At 36.0% G+C, this 24719-nt stretch overlaps 1 protein-coding gene across 2 annotated transcripts in view; it reads left to right on the top strand.

Moving 5' to 3' along the window:
* Positions 1 to 24719, top strand: part of SLC4A10 (solute carrier family 4 member 10) — a 222406-nt gene that overhangs the window by 111013 nt on the left and 86674 nt on the right. For both annotated transcript variants that reach the window (XM_060151482.1, XM_060151483.1), the window contains 7 exons: positions 2763 to 2920; positions 5959 to 6046; positions 10654 to 10800; positions 19379 to 19479; positions 22454 to 22628; positions 23217 to 23350; positions 23752 to 23997. In XM_060151482.1, coding sequence (XP_060007465.1) covers positions 2763 to 2920; positions 5959 to 6046; positions 10654 to 10800; positions 19379 to 19479; positions 22454 to 22628; positions 23217 to 23350; positions 23752 to 23997 — 1049 coding nt within the window. The remainder of the gene's footprint in view (positions 1 to 2762; positions 2921 to 5958; positions 6047 to 10653; positions 10801 to 19378; positions 19480 to 22453; positions 22629 to 23216; positions 23351 to 23751; positions 23998 to 24719) is intronic.

The following is a 24719-nucleotide window of genomic DNA, read 5'->3' as shown; positions in this document are numbered from 1 at the left end:
ACATCTCACTGTGTAGCTTGTCCAGACACTTGCAGTTCCACCATGATCTTCTGTCTAAACTTGTTCTCTAGAGATATAATTGTTTCTCATCCACAACTTAAGTATCAAATAACCAGAATAAAGCATCTTTTCCTTCTAGCATAAAGGTCTGGAGACCCCAGAAGCATGAGTATAAATCCAGATCCATAAGAGTATAGCTTGATTTCTTCAAGATTCTGTTTAGAGGACCAGAAAAATTTCCTTCTGTTTATTCCGTATTTGAGTCCACCTGAAGACTCTCTTAAGGCCGTAGGTCAACCTAATTCCTCAGAGCTGTTTTTGATATTTGTAGTTTTATAAAAGGTTAAACTGTGGTCCTTAAATGTGATCTTTTGTTATATTAAAAGTTAGGTTGCCAAATAAGGTTCTTTATGAATCGTATGTTAACACAAATACAAACATACAGGGCTATCCCAGGAATAATATAATATATAATTGTATAATATAATAATATAATTAGATAATATGTTATATAATCTATTACCCCCAAATATATGACTACTCCAAGAATAATATAATGTAATGAGTATAATATAATGACTACTCTAGATATATATTATTTAACTATAATTTATTACATTTTAAATCAAGGTAAATTTGCTAATCCTGAAATTAAATTCAGTATATTTAATGCATTTTTTCAGTAACAGGTATCAATCAATGATATATTAGGCATTGTATAATGCAAAAAATAATATGTAAGGACCATGTATTTTCTTTTATAAAATTAAGCTATTTTAGCATACTGTTACTCCTTGATTTAATTAAATTGAATCTTAAAGCAGTCATGTGTATAATTGCCACCTGCCTGAGGTACAGACGCTAATAGTTAAGGCTATGGCATTTGTCAAGAAATAAATGAATTCACAGAAAGTTTTCCAGGTTGAACTTAAACTTCTCATTAGAGTTATGACCAGTGTTACCAATATGACTCACACTGATTATCAATTATATATTTTCTTAATAAGCTATTTTCTCATTTTAAATTTTGTTCCAGTGTATTAACATTGTATAATTGTTATTTCTATTGGGGGGGGGGAAACTTAATAGTTTACTTTTTTAGGCTCTGAGAGACTTATCTCCATAAGTCTTTATTATGTTTTTCTCACAGGGCTAATAGTGTATAGGTATTACGAGCTTACAAATTTGTATTTGGAAGCAAATTTTTAGGTTAAAAACTTTGGAATTTATAATCTTTTTCTTTAAATAGAACATTGCTTCTATTTGATATTTTTAGTGAAGTACTGTGGATTATTTTTATATTTAATCCTTTTGATAAAATGTATACTTCATATAATGGATTTCATGTTTTGTGGCTCCCTTATCTTACAGAAAATTAAGTAGTTATAAACCTTCAAACAAACCTATAAATAGCTGTGCTGTGGTCTTGATTTCAGAAAACAACAAATTTAATGTAGTCACTAAAGTCTGACTATGGACATCCTAAGGTATTCCTCCTAAAAGTTTTAATTTTTCTTTCATTTTAAACTGCTGGGAAAAAATATTCTCAAATCATTAAATTTGCAGAAGACACATCTGACCGAAAAAAAGGTCTTGTTGGCCTCATGGTATTTGCCAGAGCTCTTCTCTCTCTCCCTCTCTCCTCTTCTTCCTCCTGTTAATTTTCCTCTCCCTTCCCCTCCACTTCCTCCTCGTCCCCTCAGCCCCCTCTCTCTCCTTCTTTCTCCTTCTCCTTCGTTTCCTTCTCTCTGTCGCTGTCTCTCCTCTTCTCACTTTGATCTTTGGTCCCCATTTCATTAACATGAGAGCATAAAAACAATTATTACAGCAGTTAAACTATCATTCTCCCTGCAAACAGGTTTCCATTAAAAGCAACTCAAATGAATTAGAAACAAGAAATAGGCCTTGTAAAATTGACTTTAAAATCACTGCTTGGTTTTCACTGAGGCTCTCTGTATAAAAATTGATATTTATGCTTAAGAATATTTTACATTCATTTTCAGACTTCACCCTGTACTCTAAGCATTTCTTTTTTGTTAATGATACTTTTGTTTTGTGTGCATTCATTTCAGTCACAGACATTTCATATCAGAAATTCAACAATGGCTCTTCAGCAACTCCAAATGTTAATATTTTTATTCTTGTTTCCTTTGCTCTGCCATATCTAAATTCTCTGATGAGAAATTAAAATTGAAGATTGATCAAGCCAAGTAGAGAATGTGAAGGATATAGAACAGTGAAGATAAAGTTGAAGACTAAAGTCATAATTTATACTATAAGGAGAATCATGATTATATTTCTTTTGAAATAGGCATATTTTGAATATTAATTCATTGAAATGTATTGTGCACAAAATTAAGATAATGTACTATGCAAATATTTAAATCTATTGACAAATGCTAGTTAAATTAAGATTAAAGTATATTCATTTAATTGAACACATACTCCTTTCTCCCTGAAAATTTCAAAATTACTGATGCTGAAAAAGAATCTTTTCAAAATATTGAATAGAGAAACTAGAGTATTCAACGTATTAATGACAAATTAGAAAAATACGAGGTAAAAGAAAAAAGTTTTTTTTTTTAAAGGGCAAGTAAGATGTTTAACTATTTTTAAATTTATTTAAACTATATTTATATAAGCAATATTTATTTAAACTATATTTATTGATGGGTTACCATGTGTGAAATACTGTGCTAGGATATGATGTAACAAATTTTTCCAATTTTGATTTACCTTTTTTTACTTTGTGATGATCTCAGGTTGATCTGCATTTTATGAAGAAGATTCCTCCAGGTGCTGAAGCTTCAAACATCTTAGTTGGGGAATTGGAGTTTTTGGATCGAACTGTAGTTGCGTTTGTCAGGTTGTCTCCAGCTGTACTGCTTCAAGGACTGGCTGAAGTCCCAATCCCAACCAGGTACAAAGTATAAGAGCATCTTTTGCACTTTTCTTAAGCCATTTATTTGCGGGAAAAAAGGTGTAAATATAGTTTCCTCTGAGAGTTTTTTCTAGAAACTAAAGTGTAATCGACAAAACTATTGTTCCTTCTTGTTTGTGGAGGAGGGCAAAAAGTGCTTTAAAAATTATTCAGTCCTTTCCTCCTTCCTCTCAAATTTCTATGTTTTCTTTTAGGCATGCTCCTCATCTCTGACTACCCTGGTCTATATCACCATATAAATCCTTTCTTACAATTTTGGTGAAAAGTGATAAAGTATTAGGCTTTTCTCAAAGATTGCATTAGACTGTGGGATCCTGTATATGAGTGTGATCGTACTTAAAAAGATCAAAGTTTTCAAGGCCTGCCTTATGCTTGACTGAGTAGGCCCTCAGAGTACATGTAAGTGCCGTCATTAGGATACTACCTGCTGTATCTAATGTACTATAAGATTCAATCTTAGGCACAGTATACTTCACATACATAGAGTCTTAAGAATCATTGGTAGTAGCATCATGGTACTGTGGTTGAATCTGAATCAAAAGTACAGATTTAATTTGATTACCTGAACTTGTTTTTCATTCAGCTGTACATAAAAACTAACAAGTGTACCACAATACAAACTGAATTTTGTTGTTTATTATTTATCTCTATGTTATAGAGATAAGACTGTCCATGGGCAAATTGAAAAAAGAATATTGTCTACAGAACATTAGGTTCCTAGCAATTCCTCCAGAGGACCTTGTTTTCTTTCCTTCTCCCTCCATCAAATGCGATTCCTATATATAGACAGCCTTTTACTCTGATCCTGTTCCTATAGCAAAACATATCTATGTAGGGCCCCATTTCCTACGTGACTGCTGCCCTTTGTTTGATGCTATAGTTATTTCAGATGCTGTTAATATGCCTCCTCGTCCAAACACTGAATGCCTTAGCCAAGTTAAATTGATGGAAAGTTCAGGTGCTGTGGCAACTGCGTTTGTAGAATGTTTCTTCTATGGACCTTTGGCCTTAAAACATAGCAGTTTACATCACTCTGTGTTTTGATTGTGGTTAAGATATTCCAAAAATATGGAATAGTTTCGTCAGGAGAGGCCTCATTTTATTAGAGCTCAGCTGACTGGAAGGGGATTCAGTGTTTGAGTGCCTCTTCCTGAATCTGTGGAAGAACAGATTTGAGGCAGGTAGCTAGTTACCAATTCAGGTTATAGAGAGAAGTGTCTGTTCATCCTGTTGGAGGGCTACTGAGACTTCTGATACATACCAACTTCTATTAAAAAAGGGGAAGGATGAACTGGGCACATTAAGGTGGCCTCTGACTGTATGATCAAGGCTGCATTTTTCTATTTACACCCTGTAATCTATTCAGAGTTTCTGGGAATTTGGGATTCAGATTTAAGATGTGAAACTTACTAACCATAGAGCTATTACTTTAGTAGATTAAAATTCTTTTTCATCTTCCAAGCAGTGCATTCTTGTTCTACCACTTAGGAAGGTATCCGATGAACTCTGAGTAAATGATGGGTATTTATGACAATGATAGCTCTTGTGTTTCAAAGGAAAGAAAAGGAAAATTCCCAGGAGTAGAGAAAAGCCGTAATGGGGTTATATACCCTCACTTTGAAAACTGTAAGGTTTAGGTGACCTCATTTCATACTGACATAGCAAAATATGTCTACAGAACAATGGAGGAAAAATCAGGGGCACAGTAGAGTCACTGTATGAGGAGAGATTTAAAAGACTAGACCAGCTTGGAAAGGTGAAAAATAGAAGAAGATTAGTTAGACAAATAAAATAAAGAAAGCCATTCAAGGTTCCCAATTATCCTTTCTTAGGAGGACAAAAGGGCACACCGTGTATATAACAGTAGCACCTAGTAAAAATGTCAGAAAATAATTTTAGGACTTTATAAATAGCCCATGGAATAGAAACCTGAAAAGTAGCAGGATGTACATAGGTTAGGAAGTTTCTTGAAAGTACTATACTTGATAAAGCATCTGCCACCACACTAAATTATTCCTGTTTTAAATGTATAGTAGACATTTCTGTATAGCAGAAGTTGACTTGGATTCAGTAACATCTGACACAAAAAGTTAATGTCACATCCTCTAAGACTGTGTAATATATGCATCATGTAAAAACACGTACGATCTCTAAAGTTTATAACTAAATGAAAGGTAGAATTGTAGTACCTATTTTAGCACACTTTAAAAAGCCATTAGTCTTCACGTTTAAGAGCAAGAACCATTTAACAAATGAATACTGTAGAGTTATATTACAGAATATAGGTCATCTTAAAATTCTCACAATTTCCCTGTAGCATTGACCTTTTCAGAGATAAGACAATTACTGGTCCTCCAAAGTTAAAACACATGTTGACTTCTTCAAAAGCTCCAGTTGTGATGATGTATTTGCTAGACTTTCAACCTAACTGAGATGGAATGTCACAGTTCAGCTGCTACTTTTATTCCTGCAGCATTGGAATTAATAGTTTTTTTTTTATCCTAACTGATCTTTGATTCCTGGCAATCATTTTTTCTATTTAATGTAAATTTACGTACACCTACTGGTTTTTTGACCCTATGTTCTTTCATCGTTTATACTACTGTATTACCTTTTCCCCCTTCTAACTAATTCTACAATTTACATATCAGTGAGTTCTCTTTCTTACAATTCAGAAAGGTTTAATCAGATTTTACTTTTCTCAACTTTCTCCTCTAAGGATTATAGAATCCTAAAACTTCACACTAACAACTGTGTGGGCACGATAGGTAACTAAATGAAGGAAACAGAGCAAAGTAACCACGATTCCAATTGCTCAAGGATCTCAAGCATGAGTCATTTTGAAACATCATAAAATATTTGAAAACCTGTAATAATAACCTGTGGAAAAATATGGAACTATTTTACATCGAAATCCCTATCCTCAGTAATTCCTTTGAGATGAGTGATTCTGTACTACTAAAATTATTTTTTATTTCTACCTTGAAACATTTGTGTCTTTTTCTTCTTAATTACAGATTTTTGTTCATTCTTCTGGGACCCCTGGGAAAGGGGCAACAGTACCATGAGATTGGCAGATCAATTGCAACCCTAATGACAGATGAGGTATTTATTCAAGTTCATTGGGAACATTTCCCTTTACTAGGTACACCTAACTTTTGGAGTTCTGTATTCATGACAGTTTGCTGTGAATCAGATTTCTCTGTATTGAATTCCCCTTCTTTTAAATGTTTGTACTATAAAATTTCCTTTGGAAAAATTTGTTGAAAAGGGGTAATAAATTCACAGACATGAACATTTTGAAACCTCATACTCTGAGGAAAATTTGTTATTTAGTGACATTTAGAATGTATTTATTAATATTCCCCTTGTAGCATATGTGTTGCCAAAGTGATCACCATTGTAAATATCACTGCAGGTCTTGTTTGGGGCAAAATAATTTTAAGGTCTCAAAAAAAACCAAATACAATGTCAGTTTATCTGAATAGTATACATGACACCAAAAGCCATGCAACGTCTATCAACTCTCTTTATAATTGCCTAAATGTAGATGTTTTTAACCTGGGAGTCTTTTAACCATTAGAGGAGCTGAAGATTTCAAGAGGCCTGTGATCGCTGATACAGCCCACAAATTTTTCCATGTACAAAAATTTGTGTGTAGTTTTCTTGAACTGGAAAAAGCTTTCATCAGCTTCTCAAAGAGATATATGTCTCAGAAATGTAAGATCATAAAAATACACATAAAAAGCAGTATCATATAACTGGTTTCTTGGATTCTACAGCATGTTATGAAAATCTGTTTTTATTATTTTATTGTTTTTATTGTAAAAGAAGAGCATATGCAAAAATCACAGACGGGACATAAATTCAAAAGTCAGTAGTAAATAACAAAGAGATTATACATTTCTAGAATATCATCCAAATAATTTAATAATGTATTTATTGAAATACATGGCTTCTGATACTTGAAATCTTTGAAAAGAGCTAATTAGGATTACATATAACTTTTCCTAGTTTTATGAAATCTGAAAATTTGAACTTGTGTTTGGGGTTCAATATTAATTCTTCTATTATATCTGTTCAAATTATGTTTACTGTTTTATATGAATTAGTTATTGATATTTACACATAGGAAACCAAAAGCTAGAAGAAAAACATTTTTTTCATCTGTTTCAGAAAGAACCAACTTAATGAGTGTATCAGTTTCCTATGCATAAAAAATTACCACAAACTGGGTAATTAAAACAAAAGTAATTTATTTTTTCATATTTTGGGAGGCCAGAAGTCTGAAGTCAAAATGTCAGCAGGGCTACATTCTCTCTGGAGCCTCTAGGGGAAAGTCTTTCCCTGTCTCTCCAGCTTCTGGTGGCTCCTGTCATTCCATGGCTTGTAGCAGCAAAATTCCAGTCTCTGCCTTTGTCTTCACATGGCCTTCTCCCCTGTGTTTCTGTGTGTCTTATCCTTTTCTGTCTCTTTATGTCTCTTATAAGGACACATGTCATTAGATGTAGGGCCCACCCTAATCCAGGATGATCTCATCTTGAGATCCTTAATTACATCTGCGAAGACCCTTATTCCAAATAAGATCACTTTCTGAAGTTCAGGTGGACACATATTTTGAGAAGACACTACTTAGCCTACTATAAAGAGTAACATATTCCGTTGAGGAAATCTGGGAGAAGACAGGAGAGTGACAAAAGGGCTTCATGAGTTCCACAAACCTGTTCTAGTAGAACTCTCTATGAGAAGGCACTGACAGTATCTTTACTTTTAGTGTTTCCATATTGATTAATATTTTGCAATTTTTCAGTATTGAAAAATAAATGACACTGTGTCATAATTTAACTACTGTCACTTTCATGCACATATGTTTCATGGTATATTATGTTTCCACATCTAAGACATTAAGATATTACATTGAGATATCTCTGGGGCATGGGACATCTTATGTGGTGAGAGGAGCATATTGTGCATAAATACTCAAGTTATCTCTCTTCCTAATACTTCCTTTCCCCAATTAGGAGTCAAGATTTTCTCAAAAGAAAAGAGTCAATTCCAAAGTTATTGACTAATCAAGTAGACATAGAACAACAGAGAAACATGCATGGTTTTAAAATTTTAGATTTAGAATGAGAGCAGAGAAAGGACTTCCATCTATTTCCTTGGTAAATGAGAACTACCTAATTTGAGAACAAGCATCAGCTCTTGAATGAAGGCTCAAACATGAATCCTTTAGACTTGAAAGTTTAGAGCTTAGCTTTGGGGCAATTTGTTTAACTCTCTGTGAGCAGTGGGATAGAGAAGCAGAAACTCAGCCAGAAAGTTACTCCAAAAATGAGAGCTGTTAATTATAATAGGACATTTAAATTAAATTATGATAGTACATTCATTGAATATTAAAAAAAATGTTTAAATACTTTTAAAAGAGAAAAAAAGTTTTTATTGTTCAAAGCCCAGGTGGAGAAATTGTTCTGCTTATATAACTGCTTTGAAATACATTGAACAATTATACTTATTAAGAATAAAATTCAATATGTTGATTCTGGGCTTCCCTGGTGGCGCAGTGGTTGAGAGTCCGCCTGCTGATGCAGGGGACATGGGTTCATGCCCCGGTCTGGGAAGATCCCACATGCCGCGGAGCTGCTGGGCCCGTGAGCCATGGCCGTTGACCCTGCGCGTCCAGAGCCTGTGCTCTGCAACGGGAGAGGCCACAAGTACCGCAAAAAAAAAAAAAAAAAAAAAAAAAAGTTGATTCTTACAGTTTACTTTAGTTAAGAAAATGGTGAATTGTATTGCCCTATTAAGCTGTAAATTCCATGAGAACAGTTACCACTTAATATTCATTTTTGTTCCCTGATTTTGTCAGGTGCTCAGATAAATATTTGTTGACTAAGCTCTGTTTGTTCTTTTCCTGTCTGTACCAGGAACTTCTTGTAGGTAGACTGTCTTTTCCTTTTGTATCTTCAAACTTAACGTAGTGTCTGGCCCTCAGTCAGGGTTCAGTAAATTTTTGTTTAAACGAATTAATGACTGAATGTTATAGTCATCCTAGCAACACCTTATCTTGAGTCAGTGTAATCTATTTTCTTCCTTCCTGTTGAGCATTACTAGAAAGAAATCATATGATTTTGTTTATTGGCGCTACTACCAATTTATTAATCCTTTTATATAGTCTTAAAAATTATTAAGCATTCCAAAGAGCTTTTGTTTATATAGATAAGTATGCTGATATTTATCATAAGAGAACTGAAAACTGAGAATCTTAAAATGTATATTTGTGAACTTATTTTAAAATAATAGTAAAGTCATTGTATATTAACATAAATAACATAGTTTTATAAAAACAAAAGCCAAAGCAAAATCAAGGGATTATTTTTCTTTTTCTTGTTTTGGATTTTTGCACCAACAATTTTCTCTATCACCTAGCTCTTAAGTCAACACTGACTTGTTCTGTTCAATTAGCAAACATGCCCAACATATAGTAGCTACTTAAGAAATACATATGAAATAAAAGTCCAGGTTTTTCCCATCCTTAAAATTTCTTACTCCCTAACATAGCACGTACCACTGAAATGTTGAATGAATCTGAATCTCAACAGTTTTGAAAGACTGATCTCTACTTGATCCTGAATATCATAACTTCATTTATCTCAGTGGGTTACAGTATGATTTTTGTCACTACCACTCTACTGAAACTGCTTTCTGTAAGGTCACCATTTATGAAATATACTATCCTGTGTTCAGTACTTATGTCACTTGATCTCTTACCAGCATTTGACATTATTGAACACCTCCTTTTTTTTTTTTCTCTTGAAGAACAGCAAAAATTATGTGCTTTGTTTTGACACTAAATCTTTGAGGTTTGTATTATTGCTTACCCTGAGGTAATAAATATATCCTTCTATATTCTGTCCAATGAGTTTAATACTTTAACTCTCATATTTAAGCTTTTAATACCTAGAATTGCTTTTTGTGTGGAATGTGGGTAAAGATCCAATTTCACTTTTATATAATTACTTGGCTTATTATCATTTATTGATTAGTCCATCATTTATTCAATGGTTAGCATTAGTTTATGCCACGGTATAAATATTGTTAAAATTTCTAATATATTCTATAAATTTTTATCTCTATTTTAAAGCAAGGGCTTTTTTCAGGAAGTTTGATTTACACATATTTAAACAATGTTTGCCAAACTTGAATCATTAATTCTAGTTTAATGAGCTTCTGTCTATCCTCCTTTCCCTTCTCTCTCTTTTTTTTTTTTTTTTTTTACGGTACGCAGGCCTCTCACTGTTGTGGCCTCTCCCATTGCGGAGCACAGGCTCCGGACGCGCAGGCTCAGCAGCCATGGCTAACGGGCCCAGCTGCTCCGCGGCATGTGGGATCTTCCCGGACCGGGGCACGAACCCGTGTCCCCTGCATCGGCAGGCAGACTCTCAACCACTAATCCACCAGGGAAGCCCCTCCTTTCCCTTCTCTTACTCTTGCCACCAGAAATTTCAACATTCACGTAGCATTCTAAGAAAAAATAAGTGTGTGCAATCATAGAATAAACTAAGCTATAATATTTTACACTAAAAACGTTTTAGTTAGAGCTTCTTATTCAAATTGTTATAATCACATGTGAGATAACTGGGAGATGAAAACAAAGAACACATTAAGATTTTATAATTGTTTTTTATCTATAAATGATTATTTTCCTTCTTTAGGTATTTCATGATGTTGCTTACAAAGCTAAAGATCGTAACGACTTGGTATCAGGAATTGATGAATTTCTGGATCAGGTTACTGTTCTCCCTCCTGGAGAATGGGATCCAAGCATTCGAATAGAGCCTCCCAAAAATGTTCCTTCCCAGGTATGTATATACGAAAATACTCTTAAGACTACCATCATTTTGTTGTGTTTTTAATATATGAACTAAAATAGTATAACCAATCCAAAGATTCAAATGATTTAAATGATAACTTCTGTGATACTGTGATTTATAATATGAAACATGAATCTGGTCTTTGTCCCTATTTCTGGCAGAGAGCTCCTGAAATGCTTGGAATTTTCTAAGTGATGAAAGCAACAAAGATGTCTTTTGTTATGTTAATGAGGTTACTCCCTGGAGGTTACCTCCAGGGAGGTGAGAGGGGCTAGAGTTTGAGTTCAATCACCAATGGCCATTGGTTTAATCGATCATGTCTGTGTAATGAATCCTCCACAAAACCCCAAAGGGACAGGGGGCTTTATCATTTGGGGTTGGTGAACACATAGAAATTGGGAAGATTGGTGTGCCTGGAGAGGGTATGGAAGTTCCTTGACCTTTCCCCATGCCTTGTGCTATGCATCTCTTCCATCTGGCTGTTCCTGAGTTATATCCTTTTATAATAAAACTGGTGATCAAGTAAATAAAATGTTTCTCTGACTTCTATGAGCCACTCTAGCAAATTAGTTGAACCTGAGAAGGGGTTCATGGGAACCCTCAGATTTATAGCCAGTTGATCAGAAGCACCAGCAACAACCTGAAATGGGGTCTGATTGGTGGGCAGTCTTGCAGGACTGAGCCCTCGACCTGTGGAATCTGATGCTATCTCTGGGTAAATAGTGTCAGAAATGAGTTAAATTTCCCACCACATTTGAATTGGTACCAGAACCTAATAAATCTCTAAAAAGGCGGGGATATGAAGTTGTAAGATCTTCCTTCTTCCTATTCAACACAGATTTGGTGTATTGATGATATTCTACTAAATGACAGTCTCATATGCCTAGAAAGATTTTAGACCCACCTTAAAACATACTATACTGGAGGAAAATTGAAATTTTAATAAAAATAGAAAATATGCTTGAGAAAAAGCTCATTACCGTCTTTCCATATTCTGATACATCACTTTGAAATTGGCAAGTGTTAGGAAAATTCAAAGGCATGGTTTAGTCATATTGCATGGAAAACTCCCTGTTTCTGCTAATCACATTTATGATTTGAAGAATTTTTTAAAATAATTCTTTTGTTTCTATTACTTTTGTGTGGGCATATGGTGTGAAAATTGTAAAAATTCTCCCTATAAAAATCGAATGTGCATTTTACTTGTTATACAATGCAGAAAAATAGAAATAAAGACCATTGCTGTTGTTTGGGGTGAGATTCTTATTGCAGGCATGTCTTTGTTGAGAGTGGTGGCCAAATGTCTTAAGCCCACTCATATTGCCATCTCTATTCCTGTTGAATCTGCCTCCTCCAACTCTCTCTGCTGTCATCTACCCAAGCCTTGCCTTTGGCTCTTGTCCCTGTGGAGTTCAGCCGCCTTAGTAGTTGACTGTGCTGCCTTAGTTGAAGTAACAGATGGCCTAATTGACCCAGCTCTAGACATAGAAGCTTTTCTGATTAGCCAGAGGTGGGTAAATGAGCAGGTGTACTACTTAACCATTTCAGTTGATCTACTACTAAAATAAAGTAAGTTGCTTAAAGAGTAATTTTAAGGGTTTAGATGGTCTTATTTTTGTACTTGCATAACAGTATTAGCAAAGGCAGTATAATGCTTCTTGAAGTAATAAGAAAGAATCTCTTTAATTGATGTTATTTGGAAAAATTTAGTGAAAATACTAATATGTTGAATATGAGACCTTAAAAGTCACTTGTTAACAGCAATTTGCTTTTCAAACATTAAAACTAAAGTCAAGCATTTTTTTAAAAATTTATTTATTTTATTTTAGGCTACGTTGGGTCTTCATTGCTGCGTGCGGGCTTTCTCTAGTTGCGGCAAGCAGGGGCTACTCTTCCTTGCGGTGCATGTGCTTCTCATTGCGGTGGCTTCTCTTGTTGCAGAGCATGGGCTCTAGACACGCGGACTTCAGTAGTTGTGGCACATGGGCTCAGTAGTTGTGGCTCGCAGGCTCAGTAGTTGTGGCGCACGGGCTTAGTCGCTCCACGGCATGTGGGATCTTCCCGGACCAGGGCTTGAACCCCTGTCCCCTGCATTGGCAGGCGGATTCTTTACCACTGCACCACTACGGAAGCCCTAAAGTCAAGCATTTTTTGAAAGCACCTTCCCTTTGAGAAATGATGTTTCTGAGGCAAGTGGAGGCATGGGAGCTTTGTATTTTCAAAATTAATTTTATGAGACTTTAAAACCAGGATTAATTGTTGGATTCTGGGTATTGAGAGGCAGTAGTAGAAAGAACATTGAATTAAGAATCAAGGCACCTGGGTTCTGCTATTATCTATTTGTATGATCTTAAACAGATGCCATAACCTTTCTGTACTGGTGTTCTATATCAGTGTGTCCAACAGAACTTTCTGCAATGATAGAAATGTTCTATATCTATGCTATCTAATAAGCCAAGCCACTCCTGAGCACTAGAAATTTGGCTACTGCAACTGAGGAACTGAATTTTTAATTTTAATTAACTTAAATTTAAATAGCCATTTGTAGTTAGTTACTATAATGCTAGACAACACAATTTTATATAATGAGTTTGAATTAGATACACTCTGTGTTTCTTTACATTAGTATTTTTTAAATGTATGTTGGAATTGAATAATAGATACTATGAAACTATGTTTTCTTCGATTAAAATGAATTGAAATAAATTAAGCACTCTGACTTCTATTCATTCAAATAATATTTTCCTCCATGGGATAACCTCCATGGTTTTTATTCTTCCAGAATGTGCAAATCACAGTATTTTTAAATACTTTTTACTAGCAGTTAAGAGAAGAATAAACAGTCACCTCAAGGGATACCCTTGAAAATACTGTTAGAACATTGTGTCAGTCATTATAATCACTCCCTTGTGTATACCCTCAACTTCCTCGCTTTTCTCTCATGCCATTTACTTGCTTGTCGAAACCACAACACTGTGTGAGTTCATTCCTTTGGTCTATACCTCCATTGATGCAGCTGAGAGTGGCTGAAGGAAAACATACAACTACATTGACTAATCTCATATAATTCATGACCACATACCTCAGGTAGGCCCTTTATATTATAAGTTCATTATACTCTACTTCCCAAGTTCAATCCATTCTCTACATTATTATCTCACACCTGTTTTCTCTCCTCAAACCTTCAGCACATGCTTTCTGACTTTCAGATGTTGACTTGCTTCCTACTTCCCTAAGAAAATTAAAATAATCAAAAGAGAACTTCTGTAGATTCCCAAAACCATATTTGTCTACTGCCAGCACCTACATTCTCTGCCTTCCCATATATTACTATTGATGAATTATCCAAAGTCAGCCTTCTATCTGTGCAGTAGATCCCATCTCTTCACGCCTACTCAAAAACATTACTCCCCAATCCTCCTCTTTCTCCCCTATATCATCAGGTCTTTGGTTCTGTATTATATCATTTTTATTAGCAAACAACATTGTTAATTTGTAAATCTTAAAAAAAGAATTCTCAATGCCACTATCACTGCCAGCTACTCATCCATTTCTTTGTTCCCTTCTATAACCCAATGCAACAGAAGAGTTCTCTGTACTATCTGCCTTCAATTCCTCTCCTCCAATTCTCTCATTTTTTAATTGAAATATAGTTGAAGTACAATATTATGTTAGTTTCAGGCATACAACATAGTGATTCGATATTTAAATATATTACGAAGTGATCACCACAGTAAGTCTAATAACTATCTGTCCCCATATAAAATTATTACAGTGTTATTGACAACATTCTTATGCTGTGTAATACATCCCCATGACCTATTTACTTTCTAACTAGAAGTTTGTACCTCTTAATTCCCTTCACCTATTTCACCCATCCCCACACCTCCTCCCCTCTGGCAACCACCCATTTGTTCTCTGTGTCTATGCCTGTTTTTGTTTTGTTTGTTTGTTTGCTTTGTTTTCTAGATTCCACATATCAATGAGATTGTATGAGTACTTGTCTTTGTGTGACTTATTTCACTTACCATAATATCCTCTAGGTCCGTGCATGTTGTTGCAAATGGCAAGATTTCATTCTTTTTTATCCTTCAATTCTCTCTTGAACCTACCTCCATAGGGCATTTGCCCCCATCACTTTACTAAAATTTACTTACATGAAGGTCGCCAAAGACCTTCACAATGCTAAATTCCAAGGTCAATTTTCAGTCTATATTTTATTTAGCCTATCAATCAGCAGCCTTTGACAGAATTGATGACTCCCTTTTCCTTGATATATTTTCTTTTCTTTGACTCCTGAAACCCCACACTGTTGGTTTTCTTTATACCTCACTGGTGACTCCTCAGTTTCATTTGCTGGTTGCCCCTCTTCTCTCTGATTTCTTTATATTGAAGTGATGCAGGGCTCAGTCCTTAGTGGTCTTCTCTCCTCTACACTCATTCTCTTGGTAATATCATCCAATCTTATAGCTTTAAATCCTCTCCCAAATTTATTTTTCACCTTGCACTTGCAAGTTACTTATCCAAATGCCTATCTTGTGTCTCTACTTGGGTGTCTTTTAGATATCTAAAATTCAACATGCCAAAGTTGGAACTGAATTATAGATTGCATTATTTCTGTACCTATATACATCTTTGCATTTATATTATAAAAGGCAATATAATGTTTCCTGAAGAATATAAGAAACTCTGATCTTTTCTCAAAATCTGTTCCATCTGTACCTTCCCATCTCAATAAGTGTTAACTCCATACTTACAATTGACCAAACCAGAAACTTTTATTCTTCTCTCTTATACCTGACTTCAATTCTGCCAGGAAATACTCTTGGCATTGCCTTCAATATTTATCCAGAATTATACGATTTCTCGCTGTTGCCACTGCCACCCCCCTAGTTCAAGCCACCACCATCTTTCTCCTGGATTACTGAAATAGCCTCCTAACCAGTCTCCTTGTTTCTACCCTTGGCCCCTAGAATCTGTTCTCAACACAGCAGCCAGAGTGTTAGGTCATGCTACTCCTTTCCTTAAAATCCTGCAAAAGCGCCTCATTTCATTGAGAATAAAAGCCAAATACTTACCATGTTCTACTAAACCTATAGAGTCTGGCTTCCCTTCACCTCTCAGTCGTCTCCTGTCTCTTTCTTGCTCACTCCTCTCCTTGGCCTCCCGCCTCCTTGTTCTTCAAACCCTGCAGCCACACTCCTGCCTTAAGTCTATCCCACTGGCTGTTCTTTGCCTGGCTGTTCCCCAGTTATTCTATGGCTAATTCTCTTGACTCCCTCAAGTTTTTCTCAAATGACACTCCATTTGTAATTCCCAGTTCCTCCTCCCTATACCTCACACCCCCGCCTTAGTCTGCTCTAAATTTTTACTTTTCCATAGTTTTTATTTCTTTATTTTTTCTTTATTATATATTCTGCATTTGAAAAAAACCATTTGATATCATATCTCTCTCTAGAATCTGGCATGTACATAATGCTACATGAATATGGACATCTCAAGGATCTTATTAAATCCACCAAACCTCTCTCAATCCCCAAAAGGAAGAAGCAGATCTGTTCAACGTTTCTTTCTAATAATTCACGTTGGCGATATCAGAAGAAACTTGGAAACAAATTTTATTTATTTATTTACTTATTTATTAAAAAAAATTTTTTAAGACATCTTTTTAAAAAATTTATTTATGTTTTATTTATTTTTGGCTGCGTTGGGTCTTTGTTGCTGCACTCAGGCTTTCTCTTGTTGCGGCGAGTGGGGGCTACTCTTCGTTGCAGTGCACAGGCTTCACATTGCGGTGGCTTCTCTTGTTGCGGAGCACGGGCTCTAGGCACGCGGGCTTCAGTAGTTGTGGTTCGCGGGCTCTAGAGCGCAGGCTCAATAGTTGTGGCTCACGGGCTTAGTTGCTCCGCGGCATATGGGATCTTCCAGGACCAGAGCTCGAAACTGTGTCCCCTGCATTGGCAGGCGGATTCTTAACCACTGCACCACCAGGGAAGCCCTATTTTTAATTTTTATTGAAATATAGTTGATTTCAAACTTGTGTTAGTTTCAGATGTATAACAAAGTGATTCAGTTATTTATATATATACACACACACACACACACACACACACACACACACACATATATACTTTTTTAGATTCTTTTCCATTATAGGTTATTACAAGATATTGAGTATAGTTCCCTGTGCTATACAGTGGGTCCTTGTTGGTTATCCATTTTATATATAGTAGTGTATATATTTTAATCCCAAACTCTCCCTGGTTTTTAATCTTTTTAACACACTATAGAATTAATTTACTTACATTTTTACTTGTTTACTGTTTGCCTTCCCCATTAGAACATAAGCTCCACAGGCCTGATTTGTCCCCAGGTATACAGTGGTGCAGCCTAGAACCTGACACAAATTGCCTCCCAATAAGTGTTTGTTGACTGAATTAATAAATTGTTTAATTTGCCTAGTCAAATATCTACTCACCTATTGGTTTTACTTAAAATGTCTGGGGACTTCCCTAGCACTACAGTTGTTAGGACTCGGCACATTCACTGCCATGCCCGGGTTCGATCCCTGGTCGGTGAACTAAGATCCTTCAGGCTGCGCGACTTGGCCAAAAAAAAAAAAAAAAGTCTGAGAAACAAACAAACAAAAATTTCCTATATTTTCCTCGGAATATTCATTGGTACTATACATACACAATTCTTTTTTCAAAACCCTTTTTGCCTTACTAGAAGATGACCACTCCTTGAGAAATTGTTACTTTAGAATGACAAATATCTTTCATGGCTTATCACTTGCCTTATCAGTGTATAGCTCTTCCCACTGTAAAACAATGAATTAATTTATGCAGTCAGAGATAATTCCCCAGAAGAACAAATATCACTTGCCTTCCGAGGCTTGCTAAGAAATCTCTCCCTAGGTGATTATTGGGTATTGAGAGTACTGAGGGCCACTATCACAGCCCTTTACTGTTGTATGATAGTTAATTTACCTGTAAAAGCCATTCCTTCACCAGTTGACGGACATACTCTCTTTTATCTTTGAACTTCAATTCATTGTATCTATTTATATACCCAGGAAATTGCAAAATATTAAGCAATGAACTTTCCTATATTTTGTGCGTTTCAAAATGTATTTTTTGTCATGTTTTAAATCTGTACCATTTTATCTAAATGTCCCATTGTAATAAGATCATTTGATAATTCACACTTGTTCACGTTTACACTAAACACAAAGAACATGTTTACATGTTTACACTATTTTGGAATGGCAGTCAAGTAAAAAGTTTAATTTCACCATTAAAATTTTTTTTATTGTCCTTTAAAGCACTTTTGGGCTTCCCTGGTGGCGCAGTGGTTGAGAGTCCGCCTGCCGATGCAGGGGACACGGGTTCGTGCTCCAGTCCGGGAATATCCCACATGCCGCGGAGCGGCTGGGCCCGTGAGCCATGGCCGCTGAGCCTGCGCATCCGCAGCCTGTTGCTCCACAACGGGAGAGGCCACAACAGTGAGAGGCCCGTGTACCGCAAAAAAAAAAAAAAATTTATTGTCCTTTTAAGCACTTTTGAACACATTGGGGTGCTCCAAGATCACCAGTAGGTAGGATTTTCTGATTTTTTTTTTTTTTTTTTTTTTGCACGGTAGAGGGCCTCTCACTGCTGCAGCCTCCCCCGTTGCGGAGCACAGGCTCCAGACGCGCAGGCTGAGCGGCCATGGCTCACGAGCCCAGCCGCTCCGCGGCATGTGGGATCTTCCCAGACCGGGGCACGAACCCGTGTCCCCTGCATCAGCAGGCGGACTCTCAACCACTGCGCCACCAGGGAAGCCCGATTTTCTGATTTTTTAAACTCTCTGTCACTGACAAAAGTGGGCGGAATAGACCTATGGGGAAACAGCACTTACATAACCTCAGTTAATTTGTCATTGGCTCAATTAGAAGCTTCCTTTTGCAATAGTCTTTTGGATCGCTTTGTGTTGGAAAGAAGCTTGGGTAGGAGGATCTGAGCCAGGATCAGAGAGGGAAATATATTTTAAAAATAGCTAATGATAACAGTTAATGCTTATTGAACAGTTGAACTAGGCCAGGGATATAACACCACTAACACCTCTTCACCTCGACCTATCTTAAACCTGGTCTCCCTCTGTCCCCATTTCTTACTTTATTTTCTTTGTATCTCTATCTCTACCTGACATTGTAAGTTTATTGTTTGTCTCCACTAACATAATGCTTTTTCTTGCTCACCTTTACATCTATAGCATCCCATAAAAATGAATGGCACACACTAGGCACTCAATAATTAGTTGAAAGAATGAATTAATGTTCATCACCTTATTTCATTCTCTCAACCACACTGATAGGTACTGTTATTATCACCAGTAAAAGGAGGAGGGAACTTAGGCTTTAGGTGGCTAGATAACTTTCTAGAGGTCATATAACAAACAAGTAACAGAGCCTGGGTTCTTAGCCACTCTGCATATTATTGCCTCAAGGGAAAAAAAATTGTTTTTGTTATTTACAACTAGCACCTGAAATTCAAAAACAAAAACAAAACAAAAAAACTTCCCGCAGGAGAAGAGGAAGATTCCTGCTGTACCAAATGGAACAGCAGCTCATGGGGAAGCCGAGCCCCACGGAGGACATAGTGGACCTGAACTCCAGCGAACTGGAAGGTTAGTGAAAAGCCCTTGTATGGGACTTCAAAGACCGAATGATATATACCTTTTTTGTGTGTCGGGAATTGCTGTTTTGAGAACTAATTTGTTTTTATACTTTGGATACCTACTCTTTGGGGGGATGAATATGCCAATTAATTTGATTTCTCTGTAGTTACTAATGATTGTCATTATTATTCAACCAGAACAGTGAATACACCATTCCATTTTAATATACCTAGTCTTTCATATTGCTATGCATTAAAACACATTCACAGATTCTTAGAATGAATAAGAAAACTGTCAGTTGCCCTTTCCAAAAGAGCCTGTTGAAAACTTCAAGCTCAGGATGGAAATGAAAATAAATACCAAGAACTCAGTCTTATAGACCCTGTCTCATTACATGCAAGTAGGATGTATATAATAGTATTTTTTATTTTTACGGTAGTAATTTGAAAGAGTTATATGATTTATATTTCTAATCACACATCTTTGAAGAGATGAAAGCTTCAATTTATTTCTTAAAATGATTCTTTGTGGTGTTTTGACAGCTTGTCTCTCTCCAAGAAATGTGTGAGCAGAAAATCAGAACCTTTGGGTGGGTCTCTTCAGGGAATGTGTGCACACAGCCTCCATTATAATTGAAGGCAATTGCAGAGGCTTTGCAGGATTGGTGCTCCTCTCCCCTCAGGGCCATTTCCTGTACTGCTTTCACTGTGTCCTCTAAGATGACTTTCCAGTTCCTGACAACTCTGTGCATTTTAATTCTCCTGCGTTCTTTCCCTTTATCTATGTTTTGTCTCTGAGGAGATGTCTTCCTCAGGCTCCCGTACCTAATTTGAGATGGTTCAAACAATTTTTTCCTTTTCCCTGTACTAGAAACATTGTTACTCCTTCTGTTTACTTTCATATTTTCAAATGCTGTCTTTTTATTTCTGTTGTTTTTTTTTTTTTCTCTCTCTCTCAGGTGTAACATGCCACATAGCTTAGATTTTTTTCAAAGTTCACTTTTCCTTACTGCTTCCTAAATCCTCCCAGGTCACCAATATCCGGTATCTTCGCTTCTCCAGAGTTCTTCCACAGATTCTGTTGCTGACATGACTTGAAGTATCCATTACTCATCTGCTCTCCTGGAGTTGCTGGTGCACATCTGGGCTGCTCTTGCACTGTTCTCTGCAATGACCTCCCACTTCCGGATTTAGATTTATGCTGCTAAAAGCACGTTTATGACACAGTAATATAACAGCTATTTAGACTAATGTATACCCTAATAAGTAATTAATTAGAAAAGAGTGGTCTAATAGAAAGTACTATCAAACCTATAAATATTAACTACTAAGTAATAGTTCATAACCACCTCAAATTCTTTTGGGGATTAGGTGGGGTATAAATCATAACTGAATGAATAAATAGACTCGTAGATTAAATCTGTTCTGAATTGTGACTTTGGCAAGTTAACAAATCACTCAGAAATGATCCCCCAAATAAAAATTATGTATGTGTTTTACTAAACACAGGTAAAGGAACCTAACCTAAGATGATCTTTGCGTGTGTGAATTTCACAGGTTCTTTGCAAGCTTCTCTGAATTTTAAATGTCCTTTTTTTTCAATTGAAATTTCATTCTTCTCAACCTCTCCTACTCCACATCCCTCTGATGGAAACAATCACTAGAAAAACATAATGATTCTATCACTCACATAACAGTAAGATAGTTACTAATATGTTACTATTGTGCCTATATTAGGGCAATTAAAAATAATAGAATTTATTCTGAAGAGGTACATCTTTCAAGGCAAATCAGAATTTATTTCTTAAGAGAACAATCATTTTTGAGGTGATTCTTAGATTGCCAGATTATATTCCTATTTAGAAAATAAATAACAAGACTTTAATATTTTTCCATAAACCAAGTATATTTAGCATACTGGCAGTATGTTGAACATAATAGGTTTTTTTTAACCTCCATGTAGGAACTTAATCACAGCCTTATTCATTTTAATATGACATCTTTATCCCATAGAACACAAAGAGCTTTTGGTAGTCAAATGTTAAATCTGCATATTGTTATTAAATGTTCAAAGAATGAGAATAGCTGTTTAATGCTCTCATTCCTAACAGATTAAAAAGTTCCAGTCCTCAGATTTTAGGCAATATTTCACAATTTAATGCTTGTCTCTTCCCCACCCCCACCCCCCAAAAAAATCATCCTTCAAATGCTTTAATGTGGTTTTTGGATATATTTAGAACATATGCATTTTTCCCAAATAAGGTCATTATTGTTTTGTGAAGGATAGATGTTTGAATATGTTTAGACAATAGTGGATCAAAAGTACATTTATCCAGGTTGCTTATTGTAAGGTCCCTGTCTTAGTTTCCTAAAAATGAAAACAACTCTGGAACTTACTTCTCTCTACTAAGTATTGTCATCCATAAGGTCATTTAAGTGCCTGTCTGGAGTATTATTTGGCAAGGGTTTTTTTTCACAAAGAGAGTGGGTAACTGGAGCCATGGTTATATGCCACTTTTTCTCTCTAAGTTGATGTTCACTATTGGACTGTACAAAAATCAGTTTACCTTCCCTCCTTCACTCTCTGCTACACTAAATGGAATGTAAACAATTAGAAAATATTGCCAATGATTGAGGATGGTAGGCCTGATTTTAGGAATAGGTTGTTGTAAAATGGCACAGAGATTAGAGTAATCCTTAACTCTCATTATTTGAATTTTGATTGATGAACAGCTGTGAACCTTGTTTGAGAGAACCTAGGATTTTTTTGGCTGTTGACACAATATTTGGTTAGGGATTGAAGTGACATAGTGGTACAAAGCCATTCCTGTAGATCATCATAGTAAAACCTAGCATGTTAATATGGGTCTCATCTCTGCTGATGGAAAACCTGTACTGTGACCTGGCAACAAAGCAAATGAGTATTTTGATTTATGTGATTTTTATATTTGTATGTCACTATTGTGTTTTCCCCCCTGTCTTAGGATTTTTGGGGGACTTATTTTAGATATCAAAAGAAAAGCTCCATACTTCTGGAGTGACTTCAGAGATGCTTTCAGCTTGCAGTGCTTAGCATCTTTTCTGTTTCTCTACTGCGCGTGTATGTCTCCCGTCATCACATTTGGAGGACTGCTAGGAGAAGCAACTGAAGGGCGAATAGTATGTATCATGCTTTTCTCTGAACTTTGAAACTTAATCAGCTTTTAAGATTCATAGTTAGATGAGCCTGCATTTAATTTTGGTTTCCTTTATGAGGAGAGATTTGATGTATGGTCTGGCAGACAAAGTTCATACGAATTTCCTAGATGACTAATGGAACTGGTAATCAGGGAGTGGAATATCTCAGAACAACTAATTCTTATCTTACACAAGGTTCTGATCTCATCCCTGGCCCCCCAGTCCTAGGCTAGCTTTAGCCTCTGGTTCTTGCCTCATAGGAGGTCCATTTTCCTATTTATATAGTCCATGCTTCTGCCAGACATTTATTATGAATACATGTAAACTTTTAGTAAGCAAAAGAAAAGTGAGATAAGGAAGGGGGAGAGGACATATCCCTGTCCACTACCATTCACAGTCTGCTGACTGCCTGCCGCCTTTTTTTTATCCTCCTACCCCACCTCCTGCCCAAGGTTGCTAGGCCCTTCATAGCAAAGGGAAAAAAGACCCATGTATTTTACATATTTTCTCCCCAGTTATAATCACAGCCTGCACAGCTTAGATAATGGAATCATTTATATCTCTACACAGAGTGCGATCGAATCTCTCTTTGGAGCGTCCATGACTGGGATAGCCTATTCTCTCTTTGGTGGACAGCCTCTTACCATATTAGGCAGTACAGGACCAGTTTTGGTGTTTGAAAAGATTTTGTTTAAATTTTGCAAGTAAGTGTTATATACTTCTGGCCCTCAGCCCCTTTCTATTTCTCTACTGTATTTAATCTTCTTCCAACATCACATTTGGAGATCTGCTGGGAGAGGTAGAAGTTGCTGATTTGATTCAGTTTGCCATTTTTGTCTCTCCATGGAAATAAAGGAACAGTAAAATATTGATGTATATTGTTATGTATTATTTATAAAAAATTATATTCAGCTCTAAGCACTGAGAAACCTCTCTGAGTTTTGTACCCTTAGGTGTTCCCTTTAGACAAAGTCTTGAGTTTAGATACTCATGGGATGTGAAGCTTATTTACTTTCACTTCCTGAATTAGACTTACTTCCATCTACTTAAAATGGTGGCAAGCTGTTAAATGACCTTCTTTCCACTGTTCTTTTCCCCCTCCTAGAGAATATGGGCTGTCATACCTATCTTTAAGAGCTAGTATTGGACTTTGGACTGCAACCCTGTGTATCATACTTGTGGCCACTGATGCAAGCTCCCTTGTCTGCTATATCACCCGGTTTACTGAAGAAGCTTTTGCTTCTCTTATTTGCATCATTTTCATTTATGAGGCCCTGGAGAAGTTGTTTGAACTCAGTGAAGCATATCCGATCAACATGCATAATGATTTGGAACTGCTGACACAATATTCGTAAGTACCATTTCCCCCGTTGGCTGTGGGGCTTTTCTTTCTACCAATATTGCTATTGTTATAAGAAATACGAGGAACTTACTCAGCAGATAGAGTTCCTTAAATTGATTCGTGACCTAAATCCCGGTCTCTCAGAGTTGAACAGGATTTTAAGAGTCATCTAATCAGCTGCTCATCTGAATACTTGAGTTTTCATTATAACATCTTTGCCAAGAATAACTTTTTGAAGTTTTATTTGTCGAGCATTCCCTATTAAGTAGATAATGAACCAAGATCAATTTTACTATACAGAGATTTTTTTTTCAAAATATTTTTGATTTTGGTCTTCCTTTAGGACCTTTTCCATGTAATGTAATCCAAAGAACACAGTAGTGAAAGATAAGATTTCAGATTTAAAGCAGTGAGATAAAAGAGACTCATTGGGGCTAAATTGCATAGTTTGATGTTTGAAAATATGATAAAGTCTTAAACAAAATATCACTGAATTGAAATGTATTTTTGCTTTTGGAACCTATGACATTTATGATAAAAGTACTCACATATTGCCTGTTGAGGGTGATATTACAGTTTAAGATTAAAGATGGGATTGTACCTATTACACATTCTAGTTTAGTATGTCAGCAGTTTGGGATTTCTCTAAGGCTGTATTTGCAGAGTATATGTGAACATTATGTTACTCTTCTTTGATTTAATTTTAGGATTTTTTTGTTGTAATTATATAT

Source organism: Lagenorhynchus albirostris, chromosome 6 (genome assembly GCF_949774975.1).
Source record: "Lagenorhynchus albirostris chromosome 6, mLagAlb1.1, whole genome shotgun sequence".
Classification (NCBI taxonomy): Eukaryota; Metazoa; Chordata; class Mammalia; order Artiodactyla; family Delphinidae; genus Lagenorhynchus; species Lagenorhynchus albirostris.
Note: the sequence above shows the minus strand (reverse complement) of the source record. Positions and strands in the feature narration are given on the sequence as shown.